Raw genomic sequence first — 21,153 nt, forward strand, 5'->3', positions numbered from 1 at the left:
CCTGCTGTAAACACTGTTGTCATCCAACATGCCTCCTAGCATGCATTGCGTTGTGCAGATATATATTTTAATCAAAATTCATGTTCTGTGCTAATTATTTCTTCAGTTACTGTTCCAGTTGTTTCATCAATTGTTAGTTATGGTATTTGCTAACACTTTATTTGACAATGGCGACATAAGACTGGCATTAGACAATCATAATTATTGAAATGACACTGTCCTGAGCATTAATAAATGCTTATAACAGATGTCATTTAGTAATATCTGGCAAAAGATTTCACTTTTGAATGGATGTAAAAATTTAAGCTGGACATAAATGAAGCTAGTGACATTCAGTAATGCTCATGATAGTATCATGTCATAATTATGACTGTCTTATGACAGTCTTATGATGCCGCTGTCACATAAAGGGTTACCTATTAACTCAAATAAATCAACATATAAGCCGCACTGGACTATAAACCACAGGTATCAAAATGAAGGAAAAAAGTAGCGGCTTATAGTCTGAAAATTACGGTAATTGAAATCATTACATAATGCAAATAAGGTTGCTCAAAAGTTGGTGGGGACAATTTGAGCATCCTGAAAAGTTCCTAGTGTTATGTCCCTACCGTCACCTATGCGAACCTACGCCCTTACTTGGATCCCTTCTTCTTGTTTTAACAATATATCAATATATACTGTAAATTGTCAATATATCACAAACCCCCAAAAAGTCGCAATGTCAGTTTTTCCAATATCCTTAAGCTCTAATATCATATTGCAAAAATTAAGGATACGACTCATTAATACTGATTTGTCCTAGAACTAGGTACATTACTAACACTGCTTGCACACCTTAACCTATCACACCCCTATCCAACCTATCTTCCCTCTTCATATCCTTTAATTATTATGTGCCTCCCTCCCATATGGTGTCCTCTGCTAGTTTTTCTTGACAAAATCGCAGACTAACATCGTACCGCTCGAATGCTATTTTTAGACCGCAAGGCTGTGTGACGTCACCATTGTAAATCGGAAGGGGGTCAACATAGAAGCGCACGTAAAAAAAAAAAAAAAAAAACAGAAGCTTGCTTGCATACAACTCAATGGAAGTACTGCTTGTTTTCTGCCGGTAATCTTTCAAAAAAGAACATGCCGAGTAAACACTGCTGCTATGGAAGTTGTATAACGACTCCAAACATTACAATCGTCCACATACCAAGGATGTTTTCTTCATACGTTTCCTGAAGCCAAAAACTCAAAGGGGAAAAAATGCGAATGATGGATCAACTTGTGCGGACGTCCAATAGACCAGTTTAACGATAGCTAGGTGAAGCCATTCACCTTCATATGCAGTAAGCATTTTGTTGGGGGCGATGGTCCTACAGATGACAATCCAGATCCATTGCCTGCCACGAAGAGGTAAGCCATTTTGATATTTTTACTTATTTCGGACAGAATTAGTAGGTTTAGCTCGGTAAACATCTCGTTCGTACACTATTTGCATGCATCTAGCATGAGGGACAAACGCGAGTTTGACTCCCCCCTAGCAACAGTTGCTAACGTCACGAATATTAATGAGCAAAGGTGATGTGTTACGTGCGGTACACTATTTCGTCTGTTTTAGTCGCCGTTAACTCAAAATGTTTCCATCTGTAAAATTCAGAACTACAAAAGTGTATAAAAGTTTCCAACTGTTTCAAATGAACATTGACAGACGAGCACATTGTTGCATCTACGAGGACAACGCCTACTTGGTGGTAATACACACTCAGCAGGAAAACTGCATTATTTTCAATTAATTATCCCCACCTAGGTGCCACAACCCCTTTTAAAAAAGTCCAAATGGAAGACAACGCTCGCCACTAGCATTAGCCTGATACTAACGTGAACGCTATGCTCACGCTATGAGTTACATTTAGTGTGTGATGATCACTCAGCCTAAACCTTTTAAGGCTAAAGCAACATTCCATATTCGTTTTCAAAGATAGAAAACAAATCTTACCGTGTGTTTCAAAACAAGTTTGGAGACAGGAGAGGAACCTGGCAAGCTAGGAGGGGTGCAGCACGTCACATGAGTGACACAAACAGATACTGTTACGATGCAGGCTAACTACACATAAAAATGTCACACATTGTGAACATGTGACGGAAACTTGTGTTAGGGATGTCCCGATCCAGGTTTTTGCACTTCCGATCCGATACCGATATTGTTTTGCCCTTCCGATCCGATACTGATACTGGCCGATACCGATACCGGCCTATCCGAGCATGTATTGAAGTTATTTAGCCTATTTACTTAGTTGTCAGACTCATGTTGAAAAGGGTTTTAGTACTCTTGATAACATTTACGAGCAGCCTGAATTAGGTGAGTTGTGAATGACACAATGGTTGGTAACAAGAAACTGACCTGTTTATTCAGTGATAAACACAAAACATTACAAATAACAAACAGAAATGGCATATTCAGTCAGTAAAACGTGCAAATAATATTTTAAACTGTCATAAAAAAGCAAAACGCACAACCTCCGTGGAAAATAAACTTAACTCCGCATTAGTTCTCTGCTCTTAAACAACTGTACCAAGGCTTTAAAAAAATGAGGGTGTGCCGTAAAATGCGGACCGGATTTTAGGGGAACCAAAGCAAAAACTGGAATGGATTATGTAAATCGGTACGACGGAAAACCCAGACCGGAGTCTATGGAAAAAAAAAAAATCGGGAGTCTGGATCAGAATTTTTCCGTTTCAGCCGATCCGATACCGATGCGCATTTTTTTGCGCATATTGGCGGTCGATCCGATCCAAATATCGGATCAGGACAACCCTTGCGCATTTCTGTCTCGGGAGATGACAACTGGAATTCGTCTCGTTATGAGTCTCGTTTTTAGCTCGTTATTGTCATGAAAAAAATGCTTCAGCCAATAAAGTGTACCATTCCCTGAATCTAAAGCACCTACTATTGAGTGGCAACAGGGACATCTTCAGGCCTATTGGGGGTACTACTATGGCAGGGTTCACTAAATCCGGACCTCGGTGCCACTTTTCCACGTCTCTCTCCCCTAACACACCTGAATCAAATGATTATGTCATCAGCAACCTCTCCAGAGGCCTGATAATGATCCTGATTATTTTGATTCAGGTGTGTTGGAGGAGGAAGACATGGTCTCTCTCCCCTAACACACCTGAATCAAATGATTATGTCATCAGCAACCTCTCCAGAGGCCTGATAATGATCCTGATTATTTTGATTCAGGTGTGTTGGAGGAGGAAGACATGGAAAACACGACAGGAAAAGTGGCACCGAGGTCCGGATTTAGTGAACCCTGTACTATGGCATATGGACTCCAAAAATGCAGCAAGTCAAATTGGGCGCCATCTGTTAGCCAAAATGTGCACTGCAGCAACAGGTCGATTTATGGCGAAAATGACGAAAGACATGTAAAATGTCGATAGACCGTTTTGTATCATTTTGTCGATACATATCGTCATATCGTACAGTATTCGTACCAGAATTTTTGAGAACGACCACTCGAAAGGATGAATGGATAATTCAAAATAGTTGTCCGACTGCTTGTGTGGCATTCTGACCTGATAAGCACGCACTGGTTGCGCGGCCTCCTCCAGAGTGCGCGGTAGCATTCGTTGGCCACGGCGAAGATGTGCGGCGGGATCTGGCCCAGGTGCTGTCCTGCGTACGCTTCCACCACCGCGCGCTCGTACAAGCCAGCCAGCGGCCGGTACGGGTTCACCGCCGCCAGGATGGACCCGATGTAAGTCTGCAGCAGACAAAGTCATGATTTTCAAGGAAATAAAGGGTCGGCATTCCTATGTTTGGATGTGAAAGTCACATTTTTCTAGGCGTGGGAACCTCTTGTTACCTCACGATACGATACGATTTGCGATACAAAGCTCACGATGACCTGATGATATGGCGATTACAGGTGTTTTAGCTCATTTCAATTTATTTTATTTAAATGGGCTATTGTTTATTTTATTATATGTTTATATTTTACAAATGTGATGTAGTAGTCATTTACATTGTATATTTTATGTTGTATAACTTTAGTTCCTATGTGAATATTAGTTCCACTTGTTTTGTTGTGGTAGGAGGGTTTTGTATTGAACACGGGGCAATGTTGGTTATTATTATAGCAGAGAAGACAGCAGTAAATCAACAAAGACAAGTCAACTGTGCCCCGATCTACCACTCGAGATCTGATGGACTCAAAAAGTAGGTCGCGATTGCATATTAGTTTGAAAATCGATCGGATCCACCGTATTATTACACGAGTGACTTCCGGCCTGATCCTAGCTAGTAGTATTGACGCAGGAGGGCCGCGTCTCGCGTCAAATAACAAACTCTGCTGTTCTTTTTGCGTGCATTGGGTTGAGCCGCTTCTGGGACGCATCTAACACGCGGCCGCACTGCGACTGGTGTGCATTGGCTGATTGACTCTAACGCCAGCATTTCACTGCATTCTCGCAGCGGCTACGTTGTCGCGCCGTTGACGTTTCTGGACTGTCCTACCGTGTTGGTCATTATAGTAGAGAAGACTGAGTAAATATAATCTACACAAAGAAACTGTAACCCGATCGACTCACAGCCTCGAAAAGTAAGGGTTATATTACGTCAGAAACTCGTTCGGTACACGTCTGTTCCGAACCGACTAACACGTACCGAAACGGTTCAATACTATTACATGTACCGTTACACCCTTAGTTAAAATATATAATTTAATAACAAATAATAAATAGTAAAAAATATATATATATATATATATATACTCAGGGCCGGCCCAGGCCATTTGGGGGCCCTAAGCAAAATAATGCAAAGGGGCCCATATTTTTGGCCCACCATTTCGTCACAGTGTACTGTGAAACCCATACATGCAATCCAACCCATACGTCCATATTTTGTATATTAATCAGATTTTGTTGCACTGCATACTTCAAACTTCTCACCCCAAATGATTGTCAGTACTTACAGCAGATAGCACCAAACCTTTTTCTAAAAGAGGAAAGAAAGAAGTTAAGGAAGAACTTATTTTTTTTAAGCTTGTAATCAAGTATCAAAACTCACAAAAGTCAAATAAAGCAAACTGTAGTAAACAAAATAGAATTATTAAAAAATTAAACAATTGCCAGATTGGGGGCCCCCTAGTGGTCAGGGGCCCTAAGCAGCTGCAAAGTCTGCGTATAGGCTGGGCCGGCCCTGTATATACTGTATAATAAATATGATTTCATGCAAATGCAAATTAGCAACAACAGGAGTCTATGGTTGAAAAAAGCATCCTTAGATTAAATTTTTATTTTTAAAAAATGGACGTCTGTGGCAGTCAATGGCACTGAGGCGTGATTCTTCTCTGCCAGTTGAAATGGAATGGACGTCTATGGCTGTCTTGGGGCACAAAAACAAAAAAGAATTGGAGATCTTTACTGAAGTTGGAAAAACTGCAAGCATTTGGACTCAATTAGTGGCGCCCTCCCCCTCGGCCTGGTAACTGTTTCCACGGCAATAGAACCGGCTACGCGCCGATTGGCTGCGAGCGTCACGGCGAGGCCCCCTATTGGTTAACGTGATTAAAGGCAGCCCCTCAGAATTAGGATGTCAAACGCCGTCACTCAAAAGGGTGTTTTCTTAGCGCGCCGCGTTTGAACTTTGACCTGAGCCACCCGCTGAGGCGGCTTCGACCTCTGAACTGCCACACGTCGACGGCGGCTCGCGTTCTCTAACTAACGATGGTCTTTTGTGATCCCATTTTCAGTCAAAATGGGGGTAATCGTTTTTTTCCCCCCTTCTTGGAAGGCTTTATGAATACCAAAAAAAAAAAAAAAGGAAAAATTCAAAATATGTTTCAGTGCCATTGACGGCGATAGATGTCCAATTTATTTGAATTGGGAGAGTTGGAGACAATTCTTTAAACAAACAAACAAACAAAAAAAACAATATTAAAACCAAATAAAACAAACGTAAAAAATTATTTGACAGAAAAAAATAAAAAATAAAATAAGTAAAAATTCCGAATATGTTTCAGCGCCATGGACGGCAATAGATGTCTAATTTGTTTGAACTTGAAGGGGTGGTGTAATTTATTTTTTTATTTAATTACAAAAAAAAAAAAAGAATTTCATGGATAAATAAAAAAATACTGTGGGTTTTGAACATTGAATCAGTTAAACAATATAAATAATAATAATAAAAATTCATTGACAAAAATTAGATTAGAAAAAAGCTTCGACTTAAATTTTGCTGCTTCGGGGATTCGTTTAATTCAAGTAAATTGTAATGGTTTGTTTGAATGTGTTTGCATTTGATTTTATTGCCTTGGGTGGATACACTGCCCTCTAGTGGCTAAAGTGAATATGACATAAGTCATATAACATGGATCCAGCTGCTTCCAGTTAAGACCAACATAAGTTGTAAGTTTTTGTTTGAGTTAATATGATTGCTTATGCATTCGTAATTTTTTGTGGGAATGTGTGTTTAAAGGATTTGTTAAAAGCATCGTTAAAAAAAAAGTTGGCATTTTATAGCATTTAAGCTAGCGGAATTAGCTATGCAAGTGAGCCAATTGTTCTTTTGTTGTATTTTGATCCTCATTTATTATTTTCTTTATACAGTTTGAGGCTAAGCTAAGGTATATTAATATATTCTTACATGGATTTATTATTTCTGTGAAGTGAAAGTGCAATTCTGCATACTTCTCCAATGTTCCTAATCCGATTACACAATTATTCGAACTAACTAATTGATAGATTAATTGATTACTGAAATAATTGATAACTGCAGGCCCCCAAAAAAAACATTAACACAAATTTTTAAAAAAGTAAAAATTCAAAATACGTTTCGGCGCTATTGATGGCGATAGGATGTCTAATCCATTTGAACATGAAAAGGTGGTGGTATCTTTAAAAAAAAAAAAAATTATATATGCTTGAATAAAATAAATTGGTTAAAAATATGTAATAAAAAATAAATAAAAGACGATTTTTCAAAAAATACAGTGCCATTGACCCAAATGCATTTGAACTGGGAGGGATAGCACCCATCTTAAAAAAATATATACGTAATGTTACATATCCAGTATATATTTTTTAAAATACATAATTGCACAACAAAAGGACTGGTGGCTTATTTTTTTTAAATTAAAAAAAAGTGTAAACATTGAAAAAATGAAATAAAAAATATATAATCTAAATCATAATGTACTGTAAAGGTAGTCCACGGGTTACGAATGATTTGTATTCCTATGCTTGCGACGTAATCCTGAATTTCCATGTAAATTGGAATTAAATAAATCTCCAAATGACTTTCCAAAAAGTCCAAAAGTATTGTATTTTGTTTAATAATGGAGGATACAAAGCCCTCTGGTGGCAGCGTTGGGTCTGCCTGGATTGTCGCCTTATGAACTGAAAAGCAGACTCAAACGTCATGGATAAAGGATTGGTGTGCTCTTGTTTGGACCACATAAGGCTGTAAGTTGTTTCAGCTAACATACGTTTGTGTATGCATTAGTAATTAAGTTTTTACAGCAACAGTTTGAGGAGTTACGTGTGAGCGATTTGCTATGAGAATGGTAAATACGTTAGCCTTCGTAGCATTTAAGCTAGTGGACTTTTGTCAGGCAAATTAGCCTATTGTAATTTATTAAATTTACAAATTGATCAGACTAGATGGACGTTTAAACACCAATTGTTTTGTGTCAACTGTTTTATTGTTAAAATGCGTAACGTTTCAAACATAAGTGTACATATGTGTGTTCCAGCTTGACAAATTGTCAAAAATGAAGATAGTAAAAAGCTTCAAATAGCACAATTGTCTTGTTTGATGTCTGTAAAACTGGACAACTTCACCTTTAGTGAGGACAGAACTAGGGCTGTCAAACGATTAAAATTTTTAATTGAGTTAATTACAGCTTAAAAATTAATTAATCGTGATTAATCGCAATTCAAACCATCTATAAAATATGTCATATTTTTATGTAAATTATTGTTGGTATTGAAAGACAGATATATACATTCAACATACGGTACATAAGTACTGTATTTGTTTCTTATAACAATAAATCAACAAGATGGCATTAACATTATTAACATTCTCTTAAAGTGATCCATGGAAAGAAAGACTTGTAGTTCTTAAAAGATAAATGTTAGCACAAGTTATAGAAATTTTATATTAAAACCCCTCTTAATGTTTTCGTTTCATTAACATTTGTAAAATTTTCAATCAAAAAATAAACTAGTAGCTCGCCATTGTTGATGTCAATAATTACACCATGCTCACTCATGGTACTAACCCATAAAAGCAGTTGGACCCAAGCGCCAGCAGAGGGCGCCAAACACCAAAAAAGAAGTAACAAGCAGACATTACACTGTACTGTCATTTTAATCTGTTTGAGCGGGGCATGTGCGTTAATCGCGTCAAATATTTTAACGTGATTAATTTAAAAAATTCATCACGCCCGTTAACGCGATAATTTTGACAGCCCTAGGCAGAACATGTAATATTAATAAATAAGATACTGTGAGGTACAATAAGGTACTATTAACGCGACTTTAAAAAAAAACAACAAAAAAAACCCACTGGAAACAAAATGGCGGACGAGACTCCTTCGTTGTAAAGTCAAAATCGCTTAAGTACATCGCAACCTGGGGACTACCAGTATATCTATAAATCTAGTTTTTTTTTTACCGCCATTGACAACAATAGACTTCCAATCCATTTGAACTGAGAGGGGCCCTCAAACCTCTCATTCAAAACAAACTGAAAGTATACCGCCGTCAATGGCAGCCTATGAGTTATCACTAACCATTTTAGGCCACTTAGAAGTTTTATGTCTGCAATCTGTCGCCCGTGCGTATTCCACATTAACTTGAGAATTTTTATAATTCCCACGGGAGCCGTTGCGTCAATGTCATTGCGTACTAATACAAGGAAAAGAAGACAACCGGACCAGAACAGATTGTCGTCAACAATGTTTTTTTACCAGCAAAGAAATCAACGACAAGACGACCGAGGAATGTCGTGGTCCCCGTCGGAAGAAATGATTGGAGCGCCAACTGATTAGCGGGGGTCAATGCTGCAAGGCGGACGTGCGTATATGTGTGTCTGGTGTGATTGTAGCCAGCTGTGCTCAGGACTGGGGGGCCTCATTCCAGTCATTCCACTCTGTACATATACGTTGTGAATGGGTAGGTATGTATTGTGAGTTTCATAGTTAGATATCCACATATGAACTCATTGAGAGTGATAGACATCAAATTCATTTCAACTGAGATGGCTTGCTTTCACTGGCATTGACGGCGATATACGTCCAATCAATTTTGACTCTCACCGACTCCCAGTTAAAATGGATTGGACGTCTATTGCCATCAATGGACATCTCTTGGCAGTCGTCAATGACGGACAATGATTTCATAATCAGAGAATTTTTTAATAATAAATAAAATATATAACAATAAATAATAATAAATATGTAATAATAAATAACATATGTAAAGAAATAATACATTTATAAAATATTTCATTAATAATCACACGGGAAAAAAAATTCTCAGAATATTTATTCATTTAAAAATTTTTATTCATGTCGTGAATTTAAAAAAATAAATGGAGAAAAGAGGAAATAGGCTTATTTTATTTATTAAGTATAGTAAGTAAATATTTTTTATTTAAATAAAATATATGAACATAAATAATACATATATAAATTATGTAACTAATAATCATATGTAGAAATAATAAAAAATAAACAAAAAAACAAAATACTGATAATTGATTTTTTAAATTTTATTTAATGAGTAAATTAAAGTATATATTAAAAAATGGAGGAAACGGGAAAGTATTCTTTTATTTTTTGTAATTTGGGGGAAGATGGTAAATATTGTTATTTAATAAATAAAATATATAACAATAAATAACAAAGAAATGATAATACATAAATGAATGAATGTAATAATCATATATATATATATAAATAATAATGAAATAATAAACGGAAAAAAACGAAATATTCTCAGAATATTTATTGATTTTTAAAATTTTATTGACGTAATAAATAAAATAAAATAAATTAGAAAATAGGATTTTTTTTTATTTGGGGGGAGACATTTAATATTTTTATTTTAACAAATCTTTTTTTAAAGATAAAAAAATTGTATTCATTAATCATTATTAAATTAATTAATTAATTAATATTAATTAATTAATATTTAACTAAATTTTAATTAATAAATTTTAATTTATTTTAATTAATTTTTTTTTTTTTTTTAATCATTTACCCATTTTTTATTCATTTACTATTGCTGTATTTTATTAATTAATTTTAATCCTGGGGAAAAAAGGAAAAACAGTAAATAGCCCATTTTTAAATCTTAAATAATAATTTTTAAATCTTAAATAATCTTAAATCTAAATCACTGCATTTATTAATTATATTAAAAATTTTTCAAAATTTATTCAAAACCTGATTTTAAAACTGTAAATGCTCTCTGATTTTTGGAGTTCACAATCTTTCATCTAAATTCATACAGAAATGTCATTTGAATTTGAATTTTCAATTGACACGTGTTGCTTTCATGGGTTGCGCAAAATCAAGAGGCGGGCCGAATCTGGCACCAGGGCTATGAGTTTGACACCTAAAATTGTCACCAATGGAATGAAACGCGTTGAAATATTTTTCAAATGTCTTGTAAACTCACGTAGATGAGTCGTTGGCGATACCGAAGGAAAAGGTTGTACATGATGGCGCCGTCGTGAAGGTCCTCCAGCGCCGCCATGTCCTCCACGCCCGCCACGCTGCTGCCGTGCATGGCCTGAACCTTCTGACGCGTCAGCGTGTTCTGCTTGTACGCGTACACCTGCAACACACCAAAAAAAGGAAATATGAAGGTTTAATGTTCCAAAATGTCAGGAATTTAAGATTCACTAACACTAGAGGGAGCCACACTTTGACAATGTTAAATATAGATGTAGGCTCAATCTTTAAAAAATCAAAAGCAAATTATGCTTGACTGTGCTATGCGTTGTGGTAGTTAGTAAAAAAAAAATATGATAGATAACAAAATAAATATACTGTGTAAGTTGTGTTCTTTTTTAATCATCAGGAATTGATCCGATATCAAGAGGAAGTGACCCAATAGTGCCTACAAATCAACAGAAAGTGACTACGAAGTGCTGCAAAATCAACAGGAAGTGACCCAAGCAAAAATCCTCTAGAAAGCCCAAACGTGCCTGAGACTAAACGTAGCCCGACAAAAGACAAACTTGAGATAAGCTTGTGGATATTTTGAAGGTTATTTTGCTTATTTATCTTCAGTTCATTCTTTGTTTTGATGTTCTCTCCGGCCTTCGCGAGTGGAAGGATAGTGAGGGGCAACGCTTCGGGCTCCATATTTTGCTTGTGTCTACTTTAGAGCCCTGATCATGTTCAAACATTTCATTGAATGTAGCTAGCCATTCTAGTCAAAATGGAGCAAATGTCTAGCAGTGGCAATGGCTGCTCATGAAAAAAAAAAAAAAAAAAAAAAAAAAAAAGTAAAAGTAAAAATATTGATTTTTTTTCCCCCATTCAAAAACTACTTAAAAATAAATACAAAAGTGAATGTAATGTAAATGTAATAATTAAAAAAAACACATTTTTTTTCTTTTTAGGACAAAACAACAAAATAGAAAAGAAATTTGTCAAATATTTCCTGTCTTCGCCTTTTTTATGAAAAAAATGAGGACGACCAATATGGAAGTTTCAAATGCCTCTAAATACCCTCTAAATTATTATTATTACTTTTTTTTTTTTTTTTATCCAAAAGCATGTATTATACGTTAGAACTGGGAATCTTTGGGCACCTAACGATTCGATTACGATTACAATTCAGAGGCTCCGATTCGATTATAAAACGATTATTGATGTACCCCCCTCCCTTTTTTTTTTTTTTTTTTTTTTTTTTTTTTTAATGTTTTGTACATTAGTTCCAAAATTGTTCAAAAATACTCTCAGGCTAAAACAAACTACTATTTCAGTATCAAGTTAACATATAGCATTAAACAAATATACAAAAATAAAAGTAAATAAAATACTCCAGTCCCAATTCTGTATAAGCAGCTTTAAACTACATTCAATTAATTTAATGTTGTGAATCAACCGTTAAAGTTGTTAAAATATCTCCCGTTATTCCATAATTTCCCTTTCGTCTACTATCGACATGTGAAAGTTTTAAAACTATTTTAAAGATAGATTCAAGTCAATATTTTACCAATTTAGGAGTATTTTAGATAAAAAGTTAATTAGGTTCGCTTGGAAGGTTCGCTACAACAGCCTTACAGGGAAGTGTACTGCTTTAAGATGGCGGCCGTTTACTAACGCCCGCATCTAGGTTTTTGTAGATGTGCTGCTCACGCTACCGAATCTATATTGCATCTAGTCCTATATAAATGATATCTACCGTAACATTATGTGGATGTACTTTGTAGCAGCTTTTCGGCAGCAGTCAGGTATGTTGTTGTTTTTTTATCTCGTGGCATGAGTTGAGCGAGAGCCATGAGTTGAGCATTGGCATTACGTGAGGGGCCGGGTAATGAGAAGCATGATGTTTAGCTACTCTCGCTGCGTTCCTCATTGCGTCCCGAAGAGCGCCCGGCTCGCTGAGTGTGTTTTACTTCCGCTTTACTTGGCATATTTCAATAATCAGAATTTGGATGTTTGTGAATCGTTCTCGAATCTTCCACGGCCGAATCGCGAATAATCTAAGAATCGGAAATTTTGCACACCTCTATTATACGTCATTGGGCTGTCCTCGCTAAGACGTTGGAGCTAAGTCCTAGCTAGGCAGCAAGCTAAGCTTCAAAATGACGATGTCAGACATCCCATCAACACTTGATCATGTTCAAGTATTTAGGTTTATTTATTCATTATATTTATTTTAGTGAGTATTTTATTTCTTTAGTTATACTCTATATTTTTAACTCATTCACGACCAGTGACTGTGATACACATCAAATCCATTTGAACTGGCTGGCATTGATTGATTATGTTCACTGCCATTCACGCTGCTAGACGTCCAATCCATTCTGACTGGGAGTGTTGGCAATGATTATTCAATGCCCCCCCCCCCAAGAGGAAAGGAGATATCAGGTTTTTTTCCAAGTTTGAAGTCAAAATAAAAAGAATGTTCCTCCACTTGCCAGATGCTACTGGGTTTTTGTGTGTGTGTATGTGCGGAGGGGGCGTGGCCACCTGTCCTCCATATGTCAAGAAACGGGATATTCCTTTGTTTTGTGCCCACACGACTTTGACCTCGACACCAATGAATTGCTCGGGCTCCGATATCGACACCGCAAATCCAATCTCTTTAGGAATGTCACCCATTTAAAGTCAACAATTGGAAGTCATTAATGCACTGACGTGGCCCTGAAGGCAACACGCTCATCTTAGCCTTTAAATCATCTTTTAAAACATAAAAGCACATCCTTCTTTTCAATTACAGAATTGATATTTTTTAACCTTATATTAATCTGTATACCCTAAAAATTAGACATGTTTTTTAACTCGTTGTCTGCCATTGAAAGCGATAGCCGGCCCACAGCAGCTTGACGACTAAGAGAAGGAGAAGTCGCCAACCTGTCCGTAGTCGCTGGTAAAGACGACGACGCCTTCCGAGCAGGAGGAGACGGTGGCGGGGAGGTTCTGATCATCTTGGCGCAGCCAGACGCGCTCGCCCTGTGCAACCAAAAAACAAAAAACAATTCATGTCAGTGTACAATAGTTGTGTGCCAATATATCGAAAAGGTGATGTCTCGCATCTCATTGGCTGCCATTGACAGCGCTCGACATCCAATCCATTTGAAGTGGAATGACATCTACTCACGATGAACACATTGAAAGAGTTAAAGATTGGTATGGTGCCTTGAAATTGTTCCTAGATATTTGAAAAGAACATTACATTTTCTGTAATTAAAGTGGAAAACAACTGAACTGCGCCTGACAAATGCGCTGTAGTAGATTTTACCCTATTACATCGGACGTGTCGGAGGCGACACGTTTACACATATCGTCTTTGAAGCCTTATCACAATGCAATTACATCACCCACGCGCTACTGTTCGGTCTTGTTGGAAAGTGCGGAAGTTGAGGTTGTTTTTACAATCGAGCAAGTAAAACGGGAGATAATGTCAAATGAGTTTTATATTTTATTGCCCTCATAAATAAACAGTAAAACGCTGCATGGGTTTATGGCCATATTTCCATCATTTCTCGTCCTTTTTCAAAACGGAAAGCACCACGAAAAACGACACATCCCAGGAGCCATTGTGAGTTCACGATGGAAAGACGTCATCCTAAAAACGTTGAATATATTGCCGAGCAAAGTGCCATCTAAAGAGAGGTGAGGTTGAGCGAGCGACTTGGTGAAACGTGCGGGATGAATCAAAAACTAAATTTAGCGTGAGCAAATGCATTATTTCATCAACTCCAGGAAGAGGATGGGCCAGATTTGTTGTTGTTTTCTACGGATGAGTCGAGAAGAGTGAGAGCAGAACACAAAGGGCAGAAGAACAAATGACGCCCCCTGAAAGTGTGAGCTGTGTGACGTACCCCTGTATCACGACGAAACTGAGTGGCATGCCTGAAGAAATTGAACTGAACTGGTTTAATGTAAATATTTTTTTTTATACTTTTTTTCAATGTTATATTTTTTCCACAAATCAATCTTTTCAATTTGTACAAAATATGTGTGTTCCAGAAACTTGATTGTATGTTTAACGCATGATAAGGTGATGGGTGCAATACCTAACCTCACAAAAAGATATCCTCCACACCCTTTTTGTGTTAATATACACTACCGTTCAAAAGTTTGGAGTCACCTAGAAATTTCCTCCTTTTTGAAAGCAGTTTTTTCAATGGGAATAACATTAAACTAATCAAAAAACACTATATACATTATTAATGTGGTAAACGACTATTCTAGCTGGAAACGTCCGGTTTTAATGCAATATCTACGTAGTTTTGTAAAGAGGCCATTTACAGCAAACATCACTCCAGTGTTCTAATGGTACATTGTGCCTGCTAGTTGCCTTAGAAGGATAATAGATGATTAGAAAACCTCGTGAAATTATGTTGGCACAGCTCAAAACAGTTTAGGTGTTTAGAGAATCTATAAAACTACCGTAATTTCCCGAATATAACGCGCACTTTTTTTCCCCAAAATCAACTTGTAAACTCATGGTGCGCATTATAAACGGGTACATGGATGGAGACAGAAATATATATGTATTACATATATATACAAACCGATTTTTTTTCATTGACACGGCCACGTTGTGTTGAAGAAACGTATGCGGCGACCCGTTGCCGACCATTACGGTACGTGACGTCACCGTTTTGTTTCGGTAATACTTCACTCTAATCGGCCGAATGATTTCGTCTGTGTTAAATTCTGCTTTTTTCACTCTTCATAAAGCACAGAATTTAGTTTCTTGAACTCATTTGAGTCAATGTTTATTGCAGCTCCGCAATTCGGACCATAACAAATGTAAGGACACACACTTCCTGTGTCCGTCAACTATATCGGTCCCTCGGGAAACTCAAACCCAAATAACAGGTATGAGCTCTCACGGATTTCCGACTTACGTTCTCACTTTCATTTTACCGTATCAATCCATGGAAGAAACATTTATTCATCATGAGGAAAAGAGCAAGTTATACAGCAGCCTTTAATAGAAAAGTCACATCTGTTTTGTTTTCTCCTAGATTCTGGTAAGTTGGAGAAGTTGTCAAATCATATTATTACCGTAAATATTGTCAGTTTACGGTAATGTTTTGAACTACCAATGTGCTATGCTTGTGCTGTGTTTCACCAGTCAGTAAAATGACATCTCTGTATCTGTACACAAGCTCTGTTTTCTTGTATTCTTCTATTTATTGGTGCTAAAATTAGGGTGCGCGTTATAAACGGGTACAATAATTTTCCCTAGATTTTACAATTAAATTTGGGGTGCGCATTATACACGGGTGCGCCTTATATTCGGGAAATTACGGTAATCTTCCTTTGAGCTAGTTGGGTATCACCTTTGTGGATTTGATTAAACTCTCAAAATGGCCAGAAAAAGACAACTTTCACATGAAATTTGACAATCTTCTTACAAATGAAGGCTACTCCATAAGAGAAATTGCCAAGATATTGAAGATTTCCTATACGCTGTGTACCACTCCCTTCAGAGAGCAGCACAAACAAGATCTAACCAGAGCAGAAAAAGAAGCGGGAGGCCCCGCTGCACAACAGAGCACGAAGACGACTACATAAGAGTCTCTAGTTTGAGAAATAGATGCCTCGCAAGTTCTCATCTAGCAGCTTCATTAGTGTCAATGTCTACAGTGAAGAGATGACTCCGGGATGCCGGCTCTCAGGGCAGCGTGGTTAAAAAAAAGCCATATCTGAGACAGGCTAATAAAAGGAAACGGTTAAAATGGACAAAAGAACACAGACATTGGACAGAGGAAGATTGGAAAAAAGAGTTATGGACAGACGAATCATTGTTTAAGGTGTTTGGATCAAAGAGAGATACAGAACAACTGAAAAGGTGCTGGAAGAGTGCCTGATGTCATCTGTCAACCGTGGTGAAGGTAATGTGATGGTCTGGGGTTGCTTCGGTGCTGGTAAAGTGGGAGGTTTGTACAAGGTAAACGGGATTTTAAATAAGGAAGGCTAACACTCCATTTTGCAACGCCATGCCATACCCTGTGGACAACGCTCGATTGGAGTCAATTTCATCCTACAACATGACAATGACCCAAAGCACACCTCCTAATTATGCAAGAACTATTTAGGAAAGAAGCAGACAGCTGGTATTTTATTTGTAATAGAGTGGCCAACACAGTCAACAGATCTCAAACCCTTTGAGGTGTTGTGGGAGCAGCTTGACCGTATGGTATGCAAGAAGTGCCTATCAAGCCAATCCAATCCAACAATCTGAAGTTTCTCCAGATTACCTCAACAAATTAAAAGCTAGTACACCATAGGTCTGCAAAGCTGTAATTGTTACAAAGGGAGCATTCTTTGATAAAAGCAAAGTTTGAAAGAGAAAATTATTATTTCAAATTAAAATCCTTATTTCTAACCTTGTCAATGTCTTGACTATATTTTCTATTCATTTTGCAAATAAAAGTTTTGACGAATTTTAAACGGTATTTTGAAAGGCAACATCAAAGGCAGGCAAATTCGGACAAAATAGGCCCCGGTGTTAAAGGGTTAAAAACAGGGGCGTTACCAGGGGGGAGGGGAGGGCAGTAGCCACCCACGGACACGCTCTGCCCACCCAAAGAAAACTGGGCACTGCATAAGGTATCCCATTCATATCGTACTGATGTGTTCTAATTCGGGCTGTCAAAATTATCGCGTTAAGGGGCGGTAATTAATTTTTTAAATTAATCACGTTAAAATATTTGACGCAATTAACGCACATGCCCCGCTCAAACAGATTAAAATGACAGCACAGTGCAATGCCAACTTGTTACTTGTGTTTTTTTGAGTTTTGTCGCCCTCTGCTGGCGCTTGGGTGCGACTGATTTTATGAGCTTAAGCACCCATGAGCATTGTGTAATTATTGACATCAACAATGGCGGGCTATTAGTTTATTTTTTGATTGAAAATTTTACAAATTTTATTCAAACGAAAACATTAAGTGGGGTTTTAATATAAAATTTCTATAACTTGTACTAACATTTATCTTTTAAGAACTACAAGTCTTTCTATCCATTGATCGCTTTAACAGAATGTTAATAATGTTAATGCCATCTTGTTGATTTATTGTTATAATAAACACATACTGTACTTATGTACTTTATGATGAATGTATATATCCATCTTGTGTCTTATCTTTCCATTCCAAAAATAATTTACAGAAAAATATGGCATTCAGTACTTTATAGATGGTTTGAATTGCGATTAATTATGATTAATTAATTTTTAAGCTGTAATTAACTCGATTAAAATTGTTAATCATTTGACAGCCCTAGTTCTAATGTTTTAACCTTTGCGTTGTTACCTCCTCTTCCACATGAAAAATAACAAATAAATAAAATAAATAAATAAATAAAATGAAATAAAATGTTGGTTTTGTTGTTAGGGGGCGCTACACACATTTACGAACATATGATTTTTTATTTATTTATTTATTTTTTAACACATTATCAAAGATTTCACCAGTGTTCACCTGGCTGTTGAGTTTGGTGAGTTTTGAAGCATTCTGAGGGGGGTCAAAGTAGGGCTTAAAGCGTCGGCGGGACAAAGAATGACTGCTAGGGGGCGCTACATAGTGTATTCGGAATTTGTCTTTACAAGGTATCAAAGATTGCACCCGTCTTGACCTGCCTGCCGATTTTGTGCATTTTGAAGCATTCTAAGGTGGTCAAATTTCACTCAAAGGGGATACGGAACAAAGAATAACTATAATAATATTAATAAAACAGAGGAACCACAATAGATAACCTAAAAAAACATTGTCACCTGCATGTCCATACTGTTCAGTTATGGATGTTTTCTAAGACAAATCAAATCAAATCAACTTTGTTTGGACAAAATCACAAGAAGTTATCTCAAGGAGAACACAAAACATGATTTATGGTGCAGTAGCCCTACGCTGGATTTCGACCTACTTGAGCATTGCAGGTTTCTTTTTTTTTTGCCCCCCCCCCCATCCCCCAGGTAAGACTAATGCCCACCCACACCTGGCACTAACTAACACCACTGGTTAAAAAGCTTATTTTGTCCTTTCATTCAGTCAGTATTTTGCGTGCTTGACAACCACTGCACTAGAGGGAGCCGTGGTGCCCAAACGTGCTAGAAATGTGGCTTTTGTATACTTCCTTTCCGTGGGAGAACGCACACATGGAGCAGGAGAGACCCCCCCCCCCCTCCCCCGGCACACTTCTTTGGACATATCCTCGTCTTTGTCTGCAGCGTGTGCCCTCCCCTAAGTTCCCCTCCAGCAGCGACACACTTTCTTATTGTGCTCTTCTTCTTCTTAATCCACACCAGGTCACGCTTAAGTGTGTTTACAAGCCCCTTCCTCTCAGAATTGCGGCCTACGGGACAATACTTTTCGGCCCCCCTTTTGACTTAAAATTGTAGTATTAACTTTGCCCACATATATTTTGCCCTGGGCCATAAAAGAATATATGAATAATTCTGAATAAAATGTAAGATTTGAAAAATAGATTTCACATAAAATTAATTATGTCAATAGTAATTAATAAAGGTGTGTAATTTCCACTAGAATTTTTTAAAAACTGTTTTGCTATATAAATCTATTCATAGCTTAAGCTAATGATCATTTTTGGTGGTGTTTGTACTAACAAGTTAACCAAAGTGCAGCGCAAACGCTGTGTCATTAGCATTAGCACGCTAAAGCTAAAAGCAAAACTAAACTCTAGTTAGCTCCCACACGGTGACAGCTTTGCGTTTTCCAACTTGTCAGCACTTTTCCCCGACGGCAAGACTGACCTAGTTTGAACTTGCCGCACTGGAAGAATTACCGCACGTTTTTTCTGGCCCGTTCCGCCGCGCGCTGTGTGTTCAATCTAAATATAATGCCACCGCAGAGTGTCGTCATTCCATTGAGAAGCGCAAAAAATACAGAGAAGCAGCAGCTTGAGAGACGTTCTTGGCGGCCATCGTTGGGGTTTATGACTAGTAGACGTCCAATCCATTGAAGTGGGAGGGTTGGCGGCTGACATCTATCACTGTCAGTGCTCGCCGCCGAGTTAAAATAGTAGTAGGTTGTACCACTGTAAAGTTGGCCCCCCATCAGACACAAATTTATATAAAAATGTCAGTCGTTTGTGCTCGTTTGTGCTGTAATAAGTTTTGTTGGTGCTTCTCTCGTTTTTTTTTTTAGATATTATAATTCTTTTAGAAGTCAATCTGAGGTCAACCAGCCCCCTATTTTGATCAAAAATGGCAAAAAACGGTGTCAATCGTTTATGTTTCATTTGTGCTGTTATCGTTTTTTGAGACATTGAGATATTAATTTCTAAGTGTGTAATGGTACATGTATTTGTATTGAACCGTTTCGGTACGTGGTCCTCGGTTCAGTACGGGGACGTACCAAACGAGTTTCTGACATAATGTAAAGTGCTGTCAAATTTAGCGCGTTAACGGGCGGTAATTAATTTTTTTGAATGAATCACGTTAAAATATTTGACACATTTAACGCAAGCACGGAATGCCCGCTTATGCTTCCCATAATCCCACTGTTACGTCCCACGGACGGCTGCTAAGGGCGTAACAAGTTGCAAGTGGACAGAAATTTATTCACACAAGTCGAACTCGCAATGAACAAAATATACAAAATGCGGAAGAAGCTGGCTTCAGCGTAAACCCAGGCCAAAACAAGAAACAAAATGAAACAACACTTGAACCCCACCCGCGAAGTAAACCCTGATCGTAAAAAAGAAAAAACAATACAGCCACTACCCTGGCTTCTACACTAAACAAATCGGGTTGAACGAAAACGGCAGTTTACCTCTACTGCTGCGGTGCTCTTATTTACAGTGGTGAACAAAAACGATCAAATAACGAATGAACACAAAATACCTCACCGAAAAAGCGGGAGTGTAACAAAATCGTGATCAAATGGCCAGGTGAATGAATGGCGAGCCAACAGCTGGCGAGGACGTATGCTGTCAAATGCGAAGTTGCGAACTCTGAGTGTTGACTGTAAAATGACGAGCGGTCAGATGACTTTTGTCAACGTTGCCTTTACTTGGTTAACAAGACTCAGGCACAATACAACACACACGCGGGTATGCAAACTCAAACAACAGCCAAATAGTATTACCCAGAGCTGTATTACCTTGTATCGGATTAGCTGCCGTAAAGCAAGTGTCGTTATTGCCGCAAATGTAAACAAAGCGCTGCATAATGGATACATGTCAGACAGCGGCTAGTTCGGGTGGCCCGTCAGCGGCGGTGACGTCGTCTGCCTGTCCGGCGTCAATCAGAGTACGCCACGTTGGAAGGGAAGGCAGCCAGCTGGCGGACGCGGCGATCAGATGACTGACAGTCTCAAAAAAGATAACAATTAAACGGCCAGGGCCGTCGCACCACTCAGAAGTGCAGTGAGCAGCGTGGGTAACGGTTAAATGTTAACATGGAAGATGGTTGGCCCTCTGGGTGGGGA

General features: G+C 37.8%; 1 protein-coding gene across 1 annotated transcript in view; it reads right to left on the reverse strand.

Moving 5' to 3' along the window:
* The window catches only part of myo10 (myosin X), a 125,737-nt gene that overhangs the window by 62,872 nt on the left and 41,712 nt on the right, over positions 1-21,153 (reverse strand). The window contains exons 2-4 of the mRNA XM_057856665.1: positions 13,599-13,697; positions 10,684-10,842; positions 3,571-3,758 (exon numbers count right to left, since the gene is read on the reverse strand). Of these exons, the coding sequence (XP_057712648.1) occupies positions 3,571-3,758; positions 10,684-10,842; positions 13,599-13,697 (446 nt within the window). The remainder of the gene's footprint in view (positions 1-3,570; positions 3,759-10,683; positions 10,843-13,598; positions 13,698-21,153) is intronic.

Source organism: Corythoichthys intestinalis, chromosome 14 (genome assembly GCF_030265065.1).
Source record: "Corythoichthys intestinalis isolate RoL2023-P3 chromosome 14, ASM3026506v1, whole genome shotgun sequence".
NCBI classification, from domain to species: Eukaryota; Metazoa; Chordata; class Actinopteri; order Syngnathiformes; family Syngnathidae; genus Corythoichthys; species Corythoichthys intestinalis.